This window comes from Nilaparvata lugens, chromosome 3 (genome assembly GCF_014356525.2).
Source record: "Nilaparvata lugens isolate BPH chromosome 3, ASM1435652v1, whole genome shotgun sequence".
Lineage (NCBI taxonomy): Eukaryota > Metazoa > Arthropoda > Insecta > Hemiptera > Delphacidae > Nilaparvata > Nilaparvata lugens.
Window position 1 is genome coordinate 80,504,593 of NC_052506.1, and position 23,430 is coordinate 80,528,022.

General features: G+C 34.8%; 1 protein-coding gene across 1 annotated transcript in view; it reads left to right on the plus strand.

Moving 5' to 3' along the window:
• The window catches only part of LOC111057079 (kinesin-related protein 8), a 148,310-nt gene that overhangs the window by 23,209 nt on the left and 101,671 nt on the right, over nt 1–23,430 (plus strand). The window contains 4 exon segments of the mRNA XM_039424754.1: nt 4,657–4,739; nt 6,713–6,897; nt 9,515–10,396; nt 13,770–14,042. Of these exon segments, the coding sequence (XP_039280688.1) occupies nt 4,657–4,739; nt 6,713–6,897; nt 9,515–10,396; nt 13,770–14,042 (1,423 nt within the window).

A 23,430-nucleotide genomic window follows, 5' to 3' on the forward strand; every position in this document is an offset into this window, starting at 1 on the left:
GCCAAAAACAAAATACAAAAAAACTTTACAAAAAATAAATATAAGAATATGCTACTGCACTTAAACCAAGATACATACATTTATTTAATTAAATATAATAACGAAATGATATCCTTTATATTATAAATAATAGTTATAAAATGAAGTTTCAATATTTATGTTCACATGCATAAGTACAGTAGGTGAGGCAAAAACACCGGCAAAAGGAAGATTCCTTGTGCGCCAGTGTGAGTCGTAAATCAGCTTAATCAGGGATGTCATATATAAACTTGAATTTAGCGTATGAAGTGTTCGAAAATATAATTTATAATATGAAGTTGATTATTGTATAAAAGTCAACGATTGGAAATAATTCAAGTTCAGCCATGGCTCTATGGCTCTTTTTCTGTGTTGAATATGAGTCCATGCAGAGTAGGCTATACTATGAATACTGGCATATGATTTGTGGTTGGATATTTTTCAAGGAGTGAGATAATACTCAGGTATACTAAGGTTTAAATATACACTTCACTTCATGTCATTTATTTCTTTATTCATAGATATCGGAGAATCAAGCTTCGCTCGTTATTTTTATTCATTGATAAACAGAACACAATTCTCTAAAATTATCGTGTCTATATTATTTTCACAGCTGGCTATACGTCATCTTATGAATTTCGGGAATGCGATATTTTGAATTTTCACATACTCACTCGCTCACTCACATTTTTACTATCTACAGACGACAAAAGTCTCAGCTGTTTCAGCCAAGGATGAATTATCCTTTCAATGTCGTTCAGCGAGTTTTCCCAAGGATGAGACCTAGTGCAATCGAATCTTTTTATTATAAACCTACTATGTTCCAAATTTCGTGAAAATCGTTAGAGCCGTTTACGAGATTCGTTGAACATAAATAACCAGATATATTTCTATGAATACAGAAATTGCTCGCTTAATATAATACAATGAAATAATGGATATGATTTGTGGTAAGATGTTTTTCAAGGAGTAATATAATATACAGGTTTAAATACTTTACTTCATGTCATTCAATTCCTGATGTATCAATAAAGCGTTGTTCATCCATACTGCATTTTTTGTAGGAACAAATTCCATCAATTTTTCCCCTGAACGATGTCAGCCCATCTGTCTCAACGAGTGACACTTTCCGTGATTGCTGGCGTGGGCTATAAATTAATTGAAGAGACCGCGACAGACAGTAGAGCAGGGACAGCAAGTGAACATGTTGGCAACTATGATGAAATCCTCTATAATCCGTCAGTATTAGTTAAATGAGAGACATTAAATGTCCCTCATAAGGGGTGATGACTGGAGTGAGTCTCAGTGTTGTGGTTAGGATTTGAGGGTTTGGTGACAAACACGATGACAATCCACCCCCTTTCTCTCACCCCCCTGCTGGGGTTGGTACGAGCTGTGACTCCCCGGGGGTGCAATAAGTGGGGGGTGGAAAGGGGTAATTACCAGCACTCGACATATTTTCAAACAACGTTAACTAAGCGGAGGCTACACACATAAAGCTGATAAAACCACTTACTTACTCTTGCATACTCACCCTCGTAGTTTTAGTGAGATTCACTTTACACTGACAGCATCCCTCATGAATTACATCAATGCTACCCATACAACCCTTGCTGTCAGTCCAAACCTGCCATCACTATAGCATATCCAGGAAATATAGATGGAGCAATATAAAAGGGGGTAGCTCGCATGTAAATACATACATGAAGCTCTAGAGTGAATAAAGCTCTATGTGTGAGTATAGCTTTCCATGTCAGTATAGCCTACCATAATAAATGAAGAGCTTACTGCATATAGATGGGGATTTTGATGAGAGCATACCGGTACCTACTCGAAATTATTGTTCAGCCTGTTGATGAGGATGGATTTGTTGAATGGTTTGCATATTGTTCATAGTGGTTCTGCTTTAATAGTATTATTCTAAAAGTCTAACTACAAGGTTTTATGAGGTGTTGTTTTTGTTCAAGCATCTGAGATGTAAGCGCATACATTTGTCTGATCTTACTTGTATATTATAACTAATGTTTATACGTGTTCTTACTAGTAGTTCTGTGAACAGTAGACCTCGCGCTCAGTAAGTTACATTGACCTGTTGTTATGTTTTCTCAAAAATTAATGAATAATTTATCAATTTAAAATGTATAGAAAAAATCCTAAATAAACATAGAGCTTTCTGCTCTATCGTACCGTGACGTGTCGTCCCGGAATGAGAGTGTGAGCGCTGTTATCAGGTCTGGCTGCCGTCGATACGCCAATCCAATCAACCCATCAGAGAACATTCTGTGTTGTCGTGTTGGCGAAAAATCGGTGTGTTGAAATTAACAAAATAAACTACCATAATGCTGATTTCCTACGAACTTCATTTCTCACTTTTCATGATTTTAGAAATCAATTTCTTTTCAATAATATTTGTTGCGATTTTTGCGATTTTAATGATCAGATTGGAAAATAAAAATGTTTTCTATCAATAACTCCAAACTAGAATCATGGCCTCAGCTTATGGAAAGACAAAGTTAGTAGACTACTGTCTACTAACGTTGATGAAAAGATACATTTTCAAGATGTTCGATGTTTTTGAACGGCTGGTATTATAGTCAACACTGTCTACTAACGTTGATGGAAAGATACATTTTCAAGATCTTCGATGTTTTTGAACGGTTAGTATTAGGCTAGCTTCACACGCTTTCGGTTTCATTCGATTCGGTTCGTTTTCGGTTCGGTTCAGTTCGTTACCGAAAACGAATGAGGCTTTCATACGTGTCAGGTTTTAATTCGAACTGTTCTAATTAGGTATTTTCTTCTCAAAGACAGCTGTGTTTGGATTTTTAAAGTTCATGCTGGTATATTTAAATAAAACAGCTGGTGTTAAATTGTAAGATGTTATCTCTTGCACAACAAAATTTTAAAGTTAATTAAAAATTGTGAATTATTCAAATAGTTTCTTTTTGATTATGTTAATTTTGGATGTTCAGAGAAATTATTTTTTTAAATTGAAAATTTGTTTCTTGTGTTGACACATGGTATATAAACTTCATCTCTCTCCATTGATGAAATCATGTAATATTCGAGGAAAAATTAAAAATAAAAATTCTCCCTAAGTTTCAATTTATATCTTTCATATTTTTTCAGCAAACTATTCATTGAGAAAAAATGTTTCTGTGAACTAACAGAAATGAATTGACCATAATTATGATTTTGACTTGGAAATTTTTGAAACAGAAAATCACGATATCAGGTTGAAATAAAAACATAAAAGGCAAGCGTGTGTGAAAGACTTTGTTTTTCCTGTTTCCCTAGCAACGAATTCGAATATAATGAAACCTATTCGTATCGAGGGGGCGTTCGGTGCTATGCGGTTGCTATTCGGTACCGAATTCAAACCGAATCATCGTTTCACACTTATCAGAATTTGCCGAAAACGAAACGAACCGAACCGAACCGAAAGTGTGTGAAAGTAACCTCTCGCTAGCAACGAATTGAATCCTGATGGAATTTATTAGAGTCAAGTGGGCGTTCGGTTTTATGCGGTTTCTATTCGGTACCGAATTCAAACCGAATTACCGTTTCAGACTTATCGGAATTTGCCGTAAACGAATCGAAAACGAAACGAACCGAATGAATGTGAAACTAGCCTTATAGTCCACTAGACAGCTGATTTATGATGAATAATTCTAAATGCTGATGTTTACGGTAATATTGGCGTTCGAAGGAGACTCCTTTTCCTTTTGTATTATCCTTAAAATGCAAAATTTCCCAAAACCGTACTATGTATACGTCGACGCGGAATTCAAAAAGGAACATACCTGTCAAATTTCATGGAAATCTATTGCTGCGTTTCGCTGTAAATGCGGAACATAAAAAACAAAAATATAAACATAAAATGAAATGCAAAACCGTCGTTCTGAATCTTAGACCTCTCTTTGCTCAGTCAACAAGTCTAAACTTATCTCTAGATGGGAGAATAATGTAGTGATGGGTTGGAACCTATCACCGACCTATGAAACTGGATCAGAGAATCGATAATGTGTGGCCGCCAAACGGGAGAGTCGAGACGACAAAGGCGATTCGCACACAACAGTGATAGAAAAATACCTAATTGGGATGTTTACACTCAGCCTAGCCGAATGAGTATGAATAATATCATTAGAACTTATAGGAATTATATTTCCACTGCTCACTATCACTATTGAGTGCGAATCAAACTTTAGGCGTTGCACCCTTCAGTCTGCTGGCGCTACTTGGTCGCAGGTTTGAATCCTGTCGATTGGCATAGACGTTCGATCATCTCATTGAATCACCTTTGCATTCTCCATTAACTACACCGAAGTTAAAAACTCATATGGGCATCTTTTGCACTGGGAAGAAGAAAAATTATACCCGTGAGAATTTGTCTATAACTAAAATGTGGTTGCAACTAAATCGGTAATATTTCAACATTTGAAATAGCATGATACGAGTTTGCAATTTATTCATTCTTGCACGAATCCTGTTTAATGAATTGATTGATTGATTCACTGAGTTTAAATGATTCTAGATGAATGATTTTTTATAATTTCCACTCCATTAAAATTTTACTTGGGCTATTTCTTTGTTATCATTACATGAAACTTGTTTTATAAAAAGTTTTTGTTGTTTCAGATTGCCGGTATGCGTTTGAAAGGAGGCAGCGGTGGCGCAGATGGGACTTTGGCTGCAGTTGCCTCCAGGCCACCTAGTAACATGTGAGTAGTTCGGAACCCACGTAAATCTCTAGAATTGTGATTCAACCACCAATAATCTCAGAATTTCTTCTGAGATCATCAATGAACTAGAGTTTCATAGTTTTTCATAGTGTGAGATTCATAGTGAAACGCAAATTAATGATAACTATTTCTATACGTTAACTGAGAAAACTTCAATAAACTCCAATGCTCAGTTCCTGAAACTAGTTTTAATGTCAATCAACATAAAATAGAAAATTAAACTTTGAATCGATGATATCTCACATTCCCTGTGAGGGTCTCTGTTCTATTTAGATTCATCTCATTATTTGAATGGGAGTTTTGATGTTATATGGTTTATAAAGTATACAGTCAGTTTGATGTAGATCCAAACTATAAACTAACTATTGTCGATAAACCTGAATCTAGTTAGTAGTAATCCAAGGACTATATCCACGTTCAACGCGTAGATATGGTTGCATTTATTATAATGTGTTTCTTACGAGGTTTAAACTAACAGCTGACATTTCTCCGTTTCAACGAGAATCTGCATACGGGCTTAACTCTATCAAATAAATGAATAAATATAGATGAAGATGATATCATTCCGTGGAGATCGATTGTCAATATCAAATAGGTTGGTAGATTTTTGAAAAAGTAGCGTATAATACTGGCAAAAAAAGTACTGTATGAAGTTTCAAATCGGTGAAATTTTTCATTATTTTGTTTGGTTCTATTTCTTATTGTCATAGACAGTTCCAACCTTTCTGAGTTGATTTCATTATCAAAACTTCAAAATAGAATCCAAATAATGTTTATTCAGATTGACGAAGCTCCACGAACTATGATGTTGATAACTATAACTTCCATTCAATATGAAATATCAAAAGAAAATCATCCCTTTCAACATTCAAAATCTCTGATTGATTTGTTCAATTTAAGTTACTCTAATAATTGAATATTGTTTGTTGTCATGAAGATGGAATCGCTACTCCCGTATTGGTTAGCTTTTGGTTTGTATTCTCTTATTCCCCTTCCATAACTGTAGCACTGATAACGAGACAGCTGCTTCCTTATTGGTTAGCGTGTGATTGGTTGGATTCTCTGTTACTCAACTCTCATTGGCTCTTACCGCATCGAGGCAACCGCTATTCTCTCATTGGTATGATAGGGTGGAGTTCACCTTTGGCTGTTCTCTTATGTGTCAGCTTTGGATTGGTTAAATCACATTTTAAACATTTGAATCACATCTTCTCACTCATTTTCCAAACTGCTAAGGCCAGGCTCACACCAGTTAGTGAATACAAGACAAGACAAGATCAGAAACGTTCAGTCACAATACTTCACATAGTTGCTCTAATATTGTAATGACTAATCAGTGTGTTTTGCGTCATTAGCGACAATGTGAAGTATTGTGACTAAACTTGTCCGATTATGTCTTGTCTTGTCTTGACTAACTGGTGTGCGCGTAGCCTAAGAAATATAAAAGCAGAAGATAACCAATCCATATTAGTTATTGTATTTTTCCTTACACATTTTTAAACAAATTTATTCTTACTGACTGCATGCCGTGAGAAAGTTGAAAAGTCTTGTAATACGTGATATTATTTATTTATTTATTTATTTATTCGTTGATATAATTACAAATCATATGAATATGATCGGGGTAGAACAACAGGCATAGCCCAAAACTATTCTGTTCCCAAATTTTGATAAATAATGTCCGAAAAAATAGATTATGTTCTTACTGAGGAAATTTAAAGTTCAAAGTTCTGTCCAAGAATATATATTTCTGCTAGAAATTTTGAATTTAGAATGATTAAAATACCAAATTATAGTCAAATTTGCACTTAATATCACCGCACTTTGAATAAATTAAGTTATTTCAGAAAATTTTGAAGCCAAAAATATACACACAACTTTCAATTAGGCACAGCTGTTACAACCATTTTATCGACTCATGAATAATTTCCTTCTTCACAAATTGTTTGCAGAAGTGCGCAATGGGCCGAAAAATACTTGCACAAAGTGGAAGACGTCAACAACTGCAATCTGACAGGAACAGCAGCTCCTCCTCCTCCTCTAGATGCCTCCTCCTCATCCGTCTCATCCTCTCTCACTCACACAACGTGCACCTTATGCACGGCAGATGACCTCAATTGCAACAAACAGTATCAAGGTAATGTTTCCACTCTCTTTTCTTAAGTAAAACTAGGACTAAACCTAAAACCTTAGTCTCAAGCCCCCAGGATTAAATGATGATAAACAATAATTATTATTATAGATACTCACTTTTCTTCAGGACTACTTAAATAATTGTAGTCTTTCATTTCAAATGGGTTATGAAGAGTTGAAATTATTCATTCTATTTTCATCTTGACACTATTTATGTGTCAGTAAGTAATGTGTCTTCAGTAACCAGACCATCAATTCAGATGTGATGATATCTATCTGTAAAATTACATTCATTTTTCTCACTCTTACCAGTGTTTCAATATGTTTCACTCAAAATATCTGTAAAATTACATTTATCGACTGAGAACTACTTCACTCGTATCCTATATCTCTAAGGTTTTGGATTTTGCTCTAACTTTTGTATGAATGCAATAATAGATAAAGAACTATTTGATTCTATTCAATTTGATTTGAAATTAGCTGTTCTGTGATAAAATAAAATAAGAGTACTTGATAACGTCTAATTAGCTTCAATAACTATCGAGACAATATGATAAAAATTATGATATCACATCATCATCATTTCTGACACATAATTCCAATTTCTTTTCAGTGAGATGTAATGATATCCATCATGATCAAATCTTGAAGATGTGGTCAAATATCACAAATATCATTTGGAGAACACACAAACCTGGTTCAAAACCCATGGACACCATCTTGAGTGTGACGACAGAGGATGATACACTCAAGATGACATCGTGAGTGTTGAAACATGTTTGTGTTTTTCTGTAAATTGATTGGTCATATTCGACTTAATCTCTGTTTTTCCACTTTATATAATGAGATCCAAGTTAATTTTTCGATCATTAATCATTATTCATATTTGTTGAGGAAACTCGAGATTCTTGGTCACTAGACCAAAAAGTTTAGAATTTAGCATTCTATTAGTATGGAACACCGATATATAATTTACATTCTATATTCTCTGCACTCAATCAATCAATCACTCTGAATCAATCAGTCAATCACTAGACTTATTTCCCTTCTTATAATGCCTTGTATCAAAAGATAATTATTCTCACTCTTACCAGTGTTTCAATATTTTTCACTTGAAATATCTTTAAAATCACATTTATCGACTAAGAACTAGACTTATTTCCCTTCTAATAATGCCTTTTATCAGAAGATAATTATTCTCACTCTTACCTGTGTTTCAATATTTTTCACTTGAAATATCTGTAAAATTACTAAGGTTTTGAATTTCGCTCGAAATTGCTGTTCTTTCTAGATTTCATTCTTATTATGTCATAGAACTATTGCAAGAATTGCGGAATTTCCTTTCCCAAGTTACAGTATAGAATATTTTTCTGCCACAACTTATGAGATTCAATTGAACTTGTGTATTGTAACAACCGAGGAAGAATGACGTTCTTATGCTGTTCCAGTGTTTAAGTTTTATTGGTTGAAGACAGAAATGTATTTTTTTTATCAGAGATTGACAATGGTGTAATAACCGAAACCGGTCTTTCTAATTATCAATAAATCAGTGGTTTTTTGACAATTTCTTAGTCTTTTTCATTCAACAGAAATGTATTATACAGTATTAGAAAGAGTGCTGGAATAGTATGATAGTAGTATGCTGGATAGAAAGACTTAAAGTTGTTTCCAAATTGTCAAGGAACTGTTTAAACTTGAAAATAAGAATATATTGAATATGCACCTGGGTTTTAAGGACAAAACAGGTGCTTTTTCTAATATGAGAATAGTGGAAATTAATTGGGGTTCTATAGGAAGATGCCTGAATATCATCATAGATAAACAATAGCGTAAGTAGATATCCCATGGTATAGGGTGTTTATGTCGCAACTTATACTGTTATCTCAAGCCGATTAGGCCTACTGTTGATTATTGTCGAGAGCAGTGGAAAGTGTATAAAAAAGTAAATTGATTTGATATATGCTGGTGATAAGTTCCTTAAGGGAAGGTCCCACCATAGAGAAACAATAGCATATAAGTAGATATCCCATGCTATAGGGCGTTTATATCGCAACTTTCACTTTTATCTTAAGCCGATTACTGTTGATTTTTACTGTTTTGTTGGGGTGAGAGTTCATGAACGGCCCAATATTAGAGACTACCAGTGTCACACAGCTTCACGGGAAAGAATTACATGAGCTATCGGCTTGAGATAACAGTAAAAGTTGCGACATAAACGCCCTATACCATGGGATATCTACTTATGCTATTGTTTCTCTATGATATCATGTAGCACGTACATTTCAGTTCTATAATAGCGATAAAGAGGAGCAATACGTTTTATAAATATCAGAATAAATTCATAAAAAAACATAAAGACAAGAAATTTTGCCAGATGAGCTGCCTTTATCAATCTTGGAGACTGGTGTAGAATCGTGTCTACTGATCTATGATAATATAGGATGATAGTACAGAGTGGTTGGAAAGTCGCTATGCACCGAATATTTCATTTCCATAATTCAAGTGCACAGGGACTTTCCGTACACTCAGATATAATTCTCCTATAACTATAATGGATGGTTCAATATTTTATGAACAGCGAATGTGGATCCCTTCTAATGTAGAATGCATTTCTTTTGCAGGTTTCGATCAGATTTGCAGTTCAAGCGAGTCATCTCCTGGTGAAGAAGTGAGTGTGAGCCTCACAAGCGACACGTCACAATCATCAGACTCCGAAGAAGTGACTGCCCCGCCCCCCGTCTTGAAGCGCGGAATTATCAACCCCAACTACCCCGGATTCCAACACTTGGCCGATCAGTTCCTCAACAGTTGCGATGTCGAAGAAATTGCCTGCGTAGTGAACAAAAACAAACTGAAAAACATCAACAACAACAACCTAGTTTGTAACAATAATGTGAATGACAACAATAACAACTCTAGTGAAACGGTTAGAAGTAATAATGGCACAGCTGAAAATCTCATCTACTGTGGTGACAGTGTAAATCAGCTGAGTAGTGACAGTTATAAGAAGTTCTACGATAACCCTAAATTTGATATCCCTGTGGAAAGTATTGCTTGTGACATAAGAAACATCAGTTTGAAGACTGATTCTCCTAAGAAAAGTTTGGGGGAAGATTTGAAAACCGGAAGTAAATTCACAACCGGAAGTGAATCAAAAACCGGAAGTGACTTCAAAACCGGAAGTGATTTTAAAACCGGAAGTGACATCAAAACCGGAAGTGAATCCAAAACCGGAAGTAAATTGAAATCTGGAAGTGAATTAAAATCCGTGAGTGATTTCAAAACCAGAAGTGAATTGCTGGCGGAAGTGTACAGTGCTTACGAAAAGTGTCAAAGGAACTCGTCTAAAATGGCAGCCAATATTGTAGCTATTGACCTTCTGAAGGACACAAACAAGATGGCGGATGCCTTTCTGTCAGGAGTGAAGGATGAGATAAAACCGACCGTGATGTGCAAGGACACCAATAAGGCCGTTGAAGACATCCTGGATAAGTTGAATAAAGGTGAGTAGCTTTTCAGTGTTGTTTTATTGAATTATGATTCACTCATATTTTTGAATTACTTGAATCATTATCTATTAATTATGATTTAACGATAGGTAGTTGTAGGTTAGGTTAATCGGATTGTCGATATCACTTAAATCAGAGTATCTAAGTAGAATGACTGGTGAATGGATGTAATAGATTGGAAAAGTTAATTTGCTCAATAGAGGGTTTGGCGGTCTACAAGTAAGGGACCTGAGTTTCTAACTTAATGCTGTAGGTGGTTATAATATGGTGAGGTGGAATTAAATTCAATTTAATAATAAAATGCAGTTCAACTTGAACCTGCTGAGTGTAAATTATGCTGTCACTAGGATCAGACAGAGATAGTAATTTTGGAGTGAACCTTTTTTCCAAATGATGACTAATATATCCAGAATCCAATAATTGTGCCGTAATTTGGAAAGATATTAGACCGCATGAAACAACAGACAGAATGGCAAATCCATGTGAACCAGGCCTCTGATAAGTACTATAGGTTGTATGAAAGCAAAGTGCTGAACCAAAATAGTAAATATTTCGAGTACCGAGTTTAATTCTAATGTTGTCTAAACGATCTACTACCTCTCTTTGCGACGTTGATCGGCTAATAATGCAGGATTCACTTCACCTCGGTGTGGTAGGCTAGTGGAAGTCGATTTATTATTTGATTCTGCGGGATACTCTCAATGAAAAGATTTATTACTTGATAAGAAGATCGACCACCATTTACCACCAGAAGAAATAATAGTCTAATGATAGATACTATACTCGCTAATGTCCGACTATTGCAAAACAGGATGTGTCCTGAATGATCAATGTGTGTCAGTCGAGAAAGAACGAATTTGGAGGTATAATGAAGTAAACCCAGTTTAATGAAACGGTAAAATGGATATATTCTGAAGGATATACTTTTACAGCAAATATTGAATAAATTAATGAACAGATTATGCAAATTATAACTTTCAATAGATACAAAATGAAGATTGGTTGACAGCAGATTTGAATCTTTAAATTATAAATATTATATAAAAAGTTCGGTACTCCTCGATTAAACAAAATAAAATAGATAATAGCCCTTTGGAAAGGGTCATAAACTGAACTAGTTCAACAAGAAAAAACAAGTTAATATAAAATGGTGATTCAGAGAATAGAACAAATTAATAATTAAAATTATTCTCAGTGTGTGGTTTCGCCTAAGGAAAATAGACCTTTTGGCTAAGTACAGCTTGGATATTTAAATTTATTTAATACTAAGAAAACTAATTATGATAACTTTTGTACCCTTAATACTATAGTCATGACTTTTCCAAATGGACGAATTTATACGCTGTACAATTTTCGCAGATTTATGGGGATCCCCTTTTATATATTCGAATAACTTACGTGGACTTTTGTTTCCGTTTTTTGGTTTTCGAAATATATTCGGCCGTAGAATATATCGTTCCGGCTGGATCCTTTCACGTGGCGAAAAATGTTGAACAGACTTCACTAATATAATTTCGGGGTTTATTTAAATGAAATTTAAAATCTTAGTATCACAATTATTATAGGAACTTTGGAACAACTTTTTTAAAACAGAAAAACGAAGATTGAATTACATTAAACAGAAATTAAAGCTTTTGAACAATTAGGTACGTGGACTAGGTCTGCATCCTACCGATGATCCTTGCAAAATGGCCTCGAGTCTTCCTCATCTAATTTTCACTTGAGTTTCTTCTTCAAATTTTATCTCGCCAAATTTACATATTAATTCGGGATTGGTCCGATTCTGTGACGTAACCAATACGCTGAATGGGTGGTGTCACTGTGTCCAACTTTAAAGCTTTTAAATAGGGCGAAATTCCTGATTTTAAGTTGTTCCAAATTATCATTTAGTTTTTATAATTATAATAATACACAAATAAATAATAGAATTCGTCTATGATGATATGCATTTAAAATTGGCTTCGGTGGATAGCTAATGATTCTAGAACATAGACATGCTTTTATAACATAAAGTAGACATAATATAAGAGTATATATGCTTATAACAATAACGAACACGATAATAAATAAATATTTCTCCCTTTTTTTGTTTATATGGTTTTTTATATGCTAGAATATCGACCCTCAATCGTCATATATGGCTAAGCTAATTTGTCTATATATTTTTAACAAGTATATTTTTTTTGATAGTTCAATAAATAAATATTCGGGCCTATTTGACATAGAAATGAAAGTATAAAAATGAAAAAGTTAATAATATATAATTTTTATGATCGATCTTTAGTCGAACTGCCTTCTCAATTTGCTACTTGTTAACGAGTTAGCTTTGGTCTGTTTTAGGGTTATGTTTTTGTTTCAAAACTAACCTTCAAATATAATTTTACTGATCCAATCTATAAACATACAAACATATACGGTTTTTTTTCATTGACAAATTTTTGAAAGGTATACAATAACTGATTTATTTATTTCCTGCTTTGTAGGTTAGATAACAGTCGTCTATCTACCTCAGATAAGATTGTATTGTTTTTACGGTGATAGAAATTATTTCGCAATGAATGAATTTATTGTGTATTTTGAGGACTGTACAATCATTGGTACATCACACTATTAATTTGAATGTCCAGCACAAGCAAATTGAAAGGATATTATGGCAAAGAAAGTTTGGTAAATGATTTACACAAGATTCTCGTTGAAAACAAGTTTTGCCAATAATATATCTAACTCGATTTTTTGTGAAAAGCTGTAATATCCTGTTAACTAGTAGTTCTGTGAACAGTAGACCTCACGGAGTAATCTCATCCACAAGTACCTGATTGAAACTATAGACCTTATGGAAATACAGCAATAGACTGGCTTCTCCACACATCTGTGTAATCACTTGTCAGCTGATTTATGATGGATAATTCTATAGTCTGATTTTTATTCTAATATTGGCGTATGAAGGAGGCTCCTTTTTCCTTTTATATTTTCCTTGAAATGCAAAATTTCCAAAAACCTTGTATATACGTTGACGCGCAAATAAAAAAGGAACATACCTGTCAAATTTCATGAAAATCTATTACCGCGTTTCGCCGTGAATGAGCAACATATAAACATTTAAACATTAAACATTCAAATATTCAAACATTCAAACATTCAAACATTCAAACATTCAAACATTCAAACATTCAAACATTCAAACATTCAAACATTGAACATTGAAACATTTAAACATTTGAACATTAAGAGAAATGCCAAACCGTCGACTTGAATTTTAGACCTCACTTCGCTCGGTCAAAAACTCTAGAAAATCTATGAATGCATAGACAATAGACAACTATTCCTTCATTTTTCTCTATCCTTTTTCTCTTTTCAATTATTGCAGATGAGAAAGGCAAACCGCCAGTTGTGAAGAAGGAGAAAGAGGATGATGCAGTTGTGCCGAGGAAGAAGGAGAAGATGGAGATCAACTACAGTGTCAAGAAGAATTGGTCCTCGACCTCCACCTCCACCTCTAGCTCCACCTACACCTCTACCTCGACCTCCTCAGCAGCGTGCCGAGTGAGATCCGAGTCGACACGCTCTGCCTCCTCTCTCGCCAACCGGCGCAGTCTCCCTATGATGAGGGATAAAAAGAAACACTCGCAGGAGTCCCTTGGTAAGTCCCCTTGAATGGAAATTCACGATTCATCTATTTATTATTTATTTATTTATTTGCATGAATAAATACTTGGGGACAACAGGTTGAACCCTTGTATGTCTCCTTGAAACATTACAACATTCTTCATTTGAAAATTAGATCTAAAACAAATAACAAGCTAAGAATAAAACAAGAGTAGAATGGAATAAGAACAGAATAAATTAAATAACAAAAAAGCGTCTTAACAATAGAAATATGGGTTTTTTAGAAAAAAATTCTATTTCATATTTATTGCTGAAACTATTTTCCGAGAGGAAAGATGAGAGGTGGAAAAATATGCTCTTACAATATCTTACATGAGCACAAACATGGCTTACTTTATATAGTATCTATCTATAGTAGGCTGAGGCACAAACCATGTAATACAGAACAAAAAAATCATAAAACAAAGAATCATGTGGGCACCGAGTAGAAAAAATGTCATAAACATAAAATGTCATACGGAAAAAAGAAAAATGTCATACGGAAACCTGACCACAAATATCTATTCTAAATTAAGCCCTTCAGAGTGTTGCGGAATCTAACACGAGAGCACCCAAAGACGTCTAGGCGCCCAGAAAAGAGACTGAAAAGCCTCTGGATTCTTTTAATTGGTGAGTTATAATGACTTTCTGTTCTGGAGCGTGTTACAAGAAAAGAAAATGAAGAACGACGAGCTATGGATGGATGTAGATATTAAGCTTATCATCCATCAGAAACTATAGATTATAAGATTATACACTGGAAGTTAATACACATGTCTAGAATATAAAATTAGCATTAGTACAATCAGAATCCATGGAAAACCATAGACTATACTTCAGAAGTTGAAACTGTCGCCCAAAATATAACTCAGCATAAGTAGGTATAATATGATCCAGTCTCCAGGTGCGTACAGATATACGCGCCGCGAACATGAGCAATTCACTTTTAATCAGCTGATGTCAAGCTTTTTATAACTGTATCTTACCTTTTCTGTAGAAATACAGATATAGTCAGCTGATTAAAAGTGAATTGCTCATGTTCGCGGCGCGTATATCTGTACGCACCTTAACTCACTAAAACATGCTGACATGAACAAGTCCCTCACTTCACTGGATTATCTTCTACAAACAAGTTACATTTCTGGATAATATCATGGACTATAGTGAGGTCCACGTTTTAATGGCACTGAAGAAAGATGGGAGAACAACGTTGCCGATTCTCAGTCTTGTCAATGCATTCTATAGACGATAGCTGATACAGGTTCTAATATCAGGTTATAATATCAACTGCTCATTCTCGATTAAAATAATCAGTTATATTTTATCAAGCAATAAATTATATCCTTCAATAATTTCATAATTAGGATGAAATATTTTGTTAATTAGTTATTAATTATACATTGTTAAAAGACGTCTGGCTACAGAGCAAAGCGAGAAAGAGATAGGGCTATCCGCTTTGTTGAATGATAGACAAGGATAGCTATACCATTGCTAAAGAAACACTGACATTATAGCGTGGACCTCACTATAATATTGAACATTTAGATCTGTGGTACTTCAATGATAGCGGATATTTAAGTATCAAAACAATTTTTCCCAATCTAACAAAAGTAACTTTTGATGGAATCACACGATCATGATTTCCCACTGTACCGGACTGAAATTCAGAGATCGACTACAATGAGACTACAAAATTATATTGTACTACATTTCTGGATAATATCATAGACTGAGTAAACATATTTCATGGATGGACAGAGTGACCAACAAAGCTGTATTGGAGCGAATGGATAAGGATCTGGAAGTGATGAACATCATCAAGAGCAGGAAGCTTGCATATTTTGGCCATCTAATGCGCAATGAAGAAAAATACGGCCTGCTGAAATCCGTTCTCCAAGAAAAGATCTATGGCAGAAGAGGACCAGGAAGAAGGAGAATATCATGGCTGAAAAACCTGCGTACCTGGTTCTTCAAAACTACAACAGAACTTTTCAGGATGGCTGTAAATAAGATATCCATTGTCAGGTGATCGCCAATATTCGGAACGAATAGGCACTAGCAGAAGAAGAGTAAACATTTAGATCTGTGGTACTACAATGATAGAGAATATTGAAGTTTCAGAACTCACTTATTCCAATCAAACAAAAATAACAGTTTAGATGGAATCACACAATCATCATCCTCTTTCCACCGTACCACACTTAAATTCAGAGATCGAATGTTTGTACTACAATATTGTACAAACTCACTTTAATAAAAAACGTGTAGTACCTATTTAGAGTTTTAGAGTTTTTAAAATGTTTTAATGAAAGGGTACTACAAGTTTTATGTCGTTTTCAATAATTTGAATAGAGTAGCCCATATAAGTGATGTGATTTTATGAAACTCTCTTTGTACATTGATATTTCTCATCAAACCTAAGTGACTTTCGATGTAATCACACAATCATCATTCTCTTCCCACTGTACCGCACTGAATTCAAGTGATAAATTGTTAGTACTACAATTCAACGCAGTGACTCACCTCTTAAACCCTCGACACTGGAAACGAAAGTGGGGGGGGATGATGGAGTGTATTGGAGAGGGGGTAGAGGCTGGTTACTTGACAAATTTCATTCGCAATATTAAGTGGCAGATTAAAGTGGTTTGCAAATATGGCCTACGATCTGCAGCATCGATTTTGGCTCAGAGATGATGATGAGTTGGCATTGTGAGATTCACTTTACACCGTCAGCATTCCCAATACTATTCTCTCGACGCTTCCCATCTGGAACAATGCTGACTGTTGGAACCGTTGCTCTTCGAACACGAATTACTGACGCAATTTGCATGTAATTGAACAAGGATCTGTGCGTCACTACTGAGGGATCCACTTCAATTTGTCAGTGTTAGTTGAATGAGAAGCATAGATGCTGGAATGCTGAAAGTTGAAGCTTTGGTACTAGGATGCTGACAGACAGTAGAGACTCACTACGGAACATGAGACGGATTATGGGTGAATTTCTGTGACCCTTGTTCTCCGAGTGTTCGATGATGTGCTAACATGGAAACTGTAGGTTTCGTATTAGGAGTGAGATCTAGATGTGGCAACATTCAATATTGCAGTTCACTACGATTTGTCAGCTTTGTTAGAATGAAGAGCAGTGATGACATTTATGAGGATTGATGTCTGTTGGAAGTGACTTTCATTTTACATGCTTATAACAGCAACATGGTACAAAAGCAAAATAGAATATTGACATGAACAATATATTAATGAAAATTTGTAACAAAGTGTGAATTGTTATTCTAATAAGTAGTTATTTGTTGTTTGTTTAATAACCAGTTATTTGATAGTAGCTTGACCTACAATATAATTTGGACTCTAGTAAAAATTTGAGAAGGGACAGATTTGGGCTTAAGCCTGTTGTGACTTCTCACATAAGTGTAATTATTGTACATGACTGAATAGATAAATAATGATAGATAGATAAATAAATAAATGAATATTAATATGGCCAAATATCAAATTAGTTGTAGAATTGTTGGCCCTGGGAGTTAGTAAGTATCATGATCAATACTCTTGATGTGAAAACATGAGACGTCTTCTATGAACCCTTCTTTGGATTCTTAATCATAAGACACTTGTAACATGGGGTCTCATAACCGAATTTATAACCCCATGAGATGTTATAACCCCATAATTATAACAGATTATGTTGTCAACTATCATAATCGTAATGGTAAGTACCTTGACATCCATGTATAGCCCCATGAGGTCTTATAACCTCATAATTATCACAGATTATGTTAGCAAACAATCATAATCGTGATGGAAGGTACCTTGAGGCTCTTGTCACTGGTTCAGATAGTAACAATTGGACCCAACTAATTCAAATGTGTATTCAGACTTACTTTGTGGATTGTAACGGTACTTAAAAATTTAACTCCTTGTGAGAAGATAGGCTACTTTTATTTGTCACCATCAGTGGCGTAAGGAGGGGGGGATCATGCAAACCCCTCCCACCATGAGCTCAAGCAAAGTAGCCCAGAATCTAAAATACGCTATATAGAAATGACCTCAAATAATTTTATTCAACTACAATAGCTGTATTCTGAACGTTTTACTGTTTTACGAACGTTTTTCTGAACGTTTTACTGAACGTTCTACTGTTTTCTGAACGTTGAAAAATATTAAACTCATTTAAATTATTTGCAATTGGCTACCAGCAAAAACAATCTCATTGATAACATTATAGTAAAAGAAATATTAATTCTCAAATGTGTAATCCAAACGTCCATAAAACACAACGAAAACGAAGTTACAATATAAAAAAAAGAGCAGAAACAATAATTGCTCACATTGTAGGGTATGCTAAAGAGAATATATATTTCTATCGACAAACACTAAAAGTATAAAGAAGAAGAAATAAACAAGAATAAAATTACAAATTATCTATTCTGAAGAACAAAACATTTACTTCTACCATTCATTTACTATTTCATTAGTAGAAAAAGAGTTAGCTGAACATGACCCGTCAGCTACTGCCCTCTACCGGCAGAATTTAACCAATCAGAAGAGAGAGTAGGCGGAGCTTCAATAGGAGTGCTCCTAGTCTAACTTGGTTGTGATTGGTCTGTTATTCTTTCTCTGTGCTCTGTTTCATCCTCTATCCAACCATCGATTCCCAGATTCGATGTCGATTTTTTCTCAAGCTCCTTTTTTGTCTCTAGTCTTTGCTCTTTGAATTTAATCGATTTTTCTGTCTTATTCATAGGAGTTATTTCATGCGATATTTTCACTTGGGGGCCGATATCATTTAGGAACAAAGAAAATTTACAGAGGTAAGGAAAGAAAAAGGACAATTATTGAAAGAATGAAATGAAACAGTATTGTCAGCTCTTCACCTTAATACTATACAGAAGTATATTAGGCCTACTTTGTTTTCCTCTTTCAATTCTATCGATGTATCTGTCTTATCTGTGGGACTTATTTCATGTGATATTTCAACTTGAGAGCAGAAATGATTCAAGAACAAAGAGAAATATACAGAGAAAGTAAAAGAGCAATAAATTCCGAGAATAGAATGAGATAATATTGTCATCTGTTCAACTCAATATACCATATTAAAGAAATAAAATATATTTCCTCAATATCTTCGTTCGTTTGTCTATTCTCTTTCAATTCTATCGATTTATCTGTCCTATTCACGTGAGTTATTCCATGCGATATTTCAACTTGAGAGCAGAAATTATTTAAGAACAAGGAAACATACACAGAAGGGAAGGGAGAAAATCACCAATTTCAAGAAAGAAAAATCAATATTGTCAGCTTCTCACCTCAATATTATACAGAAACTCTACATCACCTCTGTGTCAAGTGTAAATTTTATGAAACTTTTATTATAACTACAGTGTCATCACCTCTGTGTGAAGTATAAATTTCATGTAATTACTATTATACTGTAGCCTACAGTATGCATAAATAGAAATATAAATCTGACTACCCTTTTTAAATTATTTCGTAACGACATGTTCCGGCTACTAATGCATACATGACCTACACTATGCATTTCAATGTAGCATCATGAGATACAGATTCCTAACATGATGGAAATTCAGCAACATAGTTTCACCATGTTTATTAGTTCAGCTTGATGAGATGGGGTTTCGATTTCGAATGGAGCATGCAGCACTGATCCTGTGAGACTGAAATGAGATTCTGCCCGCATTGATCAAATAGGGAACATCGGTGTTACCAATAGGAAACGCTGCCAGATTGAAATGAATCGTGGTTCTTCTCGTCATCAACGTGCTTATTACATCTGGGATTCATGTTGTCAGCATTGGTTGAACGAGGAGCATTTGTGTAAATAATTGAACGGATGCTGACAGTTTGAAATGGATTTCAGTATGGGAGGATTTCAGTGTTGCAAGGCCATCTCTATTCATCTGTGAATGGAGGGATTCGGCTACTAATTCAGATGAATACAGAGTCAAGGTTTGGAGGTTGATTGAAATGCGTGTCCGATGCTCCTCCAACAAGTGACAGACAAACGGGTCGATGTCAAACGAGGCAAACGTCAGAAGAGTCCTGCGACAGTCAAACGAGGCAAACGACATGCGACAATCGAGACCAGCGACGGTAGAGACCTGCGACATTCGAGACCAGCGACGGTAGAGGATTCCTGAAAAAGAGGCCTCAAATGTCGCCTGCGTTAGGCGACAGTTGAGGCCTCTTCAATTTTTCAACAGCCCCGACAGTCAAGACCTGCGACGGTAGAGGACTCCTGAAAAAGAGGCCTCAAATGTCGCCTGCGTTAGGCGACAGTTGAGACCACTCTAATTTTTGTACAGCCCCGACAGTCAAGACCTGCGACCGTAGAGGACTCCTGGAAAAGAGGCCTCAAATGTCACCTGCGTTAGGCGACAGTTGAGGCCTCTCTAATTTTTGTGCAGCCCCGACAGTCAAGACCTGCGACGGTAGAGGACTCCTAAAAAAGAGTCCTCGAATTTCGCCTGCATAAGGCGACAGTAGAGGACTCTTCAGTTTTCGTACACTCCCGACAGTCGAAACCTGCGACCGTAGAGGACTCCTGAGGAAGAGGCCTCAACTGTCGCCTGCGCTAGGCTCTCCAGAATGATAGACAGCACCAAAAGAATTATCATTTAATTTGTATGGATTTACCGGCAATTGAATAATATATTATATCCCATTATTCCTTCCACATTATGAATAAGTATTGCAACTTGTAACAATAAATATTGTTACAATTATGAGTGATGAGAATTATGCAAATTAGCCTGAGAAGTTAGCCTGTTATAAAAATGGATTTTGCTGTTCTGCTTTTCTGTGTTGTGTTGTGTTGACTCTGTAAGTGTGTGCGTAGAAGCTATGATCCTAAGAATAACATCAATTTTCCTGGAGCAACAGCTTAGTTCATGAGCCTTGCTTTTTGGCGTTGTGTAGTGTCGACTCTATAGGTGTGTGTGTGTAGAAGTTGTGGGAAGATCAACATTTTTCCTAGAATATAAGTCTGGTTCACGACCTTATAAGGCAAGGAATTTATAGCTGCCTAGGAAAAATAGCTGTCACTTGGTGGGAGAATGTATCTTAAATTGTAGTTGTAACGTCCCTTTCTATTGGTGGAAATTTTTCTAGAGAATAGTAACTGCCAATCACAGTTGGTGTTGGTTAGGTCTATTTAGTATGGATGATCTCACAGCTGTCCACCTCAAGACGAGAAAAGCGAAGTGGACTCACTCAGCGTCTGTCGACTGTCATAAGCAGTACTAAATGTAGTCTGTTCAGAACTTTGTACTAATCATGGCTTCCATGCCAGCTTTAGGCTTTTTTTAGTATTTGGCTCTGGAACCTTTTGTTCCAGCAGCATTTTTAGTCTTTTTGCCTCTGTAGTCGCTTTAATTAAGAAGAGAGAGAGAGAGTATCAAATTGTCACCTCACAATGGAGATTTTTCTCCTATAACCGCTACTAAAGGTACGTCATAGATTTATAATATTATTAAGGAAAATATCTTCAAAGAAAGCTTCCATCAAAGTATTTATTGTAATGTAAGAAAATTAACGATATATGTTTTGTAGAAATTTAGAATACCTATTAGTAGGAATTGAGATATTTGTTTGATTTAAACTATTTTTGAAGAGGAAGCTATTAACCTAAATTTCAATTACTGTTGGTTAAATCCAAACCAACGGATGTTTACAGTATATTATTATGAGCTCTATCAGTATTTTTTGGTTATAGATTTTATTTGTCTTTTGATTCTTATGAGAAGCTTTCATGATTATTCAGGAAACACCTATCATGTAACTTATTCTTTTAAATTACACCATAAATGTGATTTATGTAAGAGAACTGACTAAACTAACAACAATACTCGAAATACCTTATTATGAAGTAATTCAATCAACTTGTGAATTATGTAGGCCTATTATGGAATACTATGTACTCATCGCTTTGTGTATAGGGCATAACCCTGATTACTAATAAATTCTATTCTATTAAATCAAGATATTGAAGTAGGTAATGCCTATTTACGTTTTAAAGTAATAATCTTGATTTGAGTTTATATAACCTAAAATAGGTTGATTTTATTATATAACTGATGTTAAGTTAATTTGTATTATCCTAGTTTATTTTTTTATTCTAACAGCGGTGTAAGTACGGGAACATCAAGTATGGGATCAACGTACGAATCTATCATTTCATGGGTTCACGAACGTGTGTCTTTAAGCCGCTGAGACGCCTCTGAATCGATGGCCGTCCTAGAAGCTTGGGGTATGCTGTCTCCTGTCCATCTGGACGTGTAGAGCTCGATCACCGAGCCTAGATTCAATTTGAAGAAACAGCTATGAGGTAACAACTTTTTTCCAAATTAAACGAACGTCCCAGGAACTCCGGATGTGACAAAATGGGTTTTAGTGACGACAGACTTTCAATCAATAATAACGTGCGGAATTAGACTTTTGTTAAATCATAATTTTGAGATATTATTGGGGATGGATAGATTATTAATTTTATTAATTTGGTTTGAGTAATAGATTTTCGGTTGTATCTTTACATTGAAAAGTGAGGCCATATTTTCTCTGTAAGGATTGTCACGTGGTAATTTGAAACCACCAAATATTTCTAAATGAGCCAATAAAATGTAATAGAACTATAAAATTGGAAAGAAGGTTAGACCTATCTAAAGAGTAAATCAACTCAAATCAAGTATTACTAGTGATTAGGAGTAATAGCATTATCAACAACGATAAGAAAATATGTATTATTGTGATTTAATAATTATGAGAACTCATTGGTAAGATCAAAAAATTATAAAGCGGCATAATTATTATTGGCGGATTACAAAAATAAAAAATAAAATAAAATGCATGAACATTGAGGTTAGAGTTACTTGTTTACGTTTTGAAAAGAATTAGTCGATCTTGGATAAATCGATAATTATCCGAACCAATACTGAACGAATCAGCTGATTATTCGATCAACCCATATGACCGGTTGAATCATATAAAATTCACTCATAAAAGGATATATTATGTATACTAAAGGAAGTCGATGTGTAGAAATACAAATAGCTATTATTTCTGTATAAATATTTATTATAATCTAAAAAAGCATGATAAATCAAGAGTATAAAAAACTCATATAAAAACAAAATGTATTATCTATTAAAATCATATGTTACGATTTATTTATGAATTCAATTTAAGATAAATACCCCACATATCTGTATAAAAAACTTCTTTTATTAAATTTTTTCTATTATAAAGCCGAGGAAGCCCTGATTCCCAAGGCAACCAATTGTATTGAGTCTATTAAATTGAGGGCCAATCAGAGAGTAGCTTATAGAATTATTCTAGGAAGAAGCAAATTTTTCTGA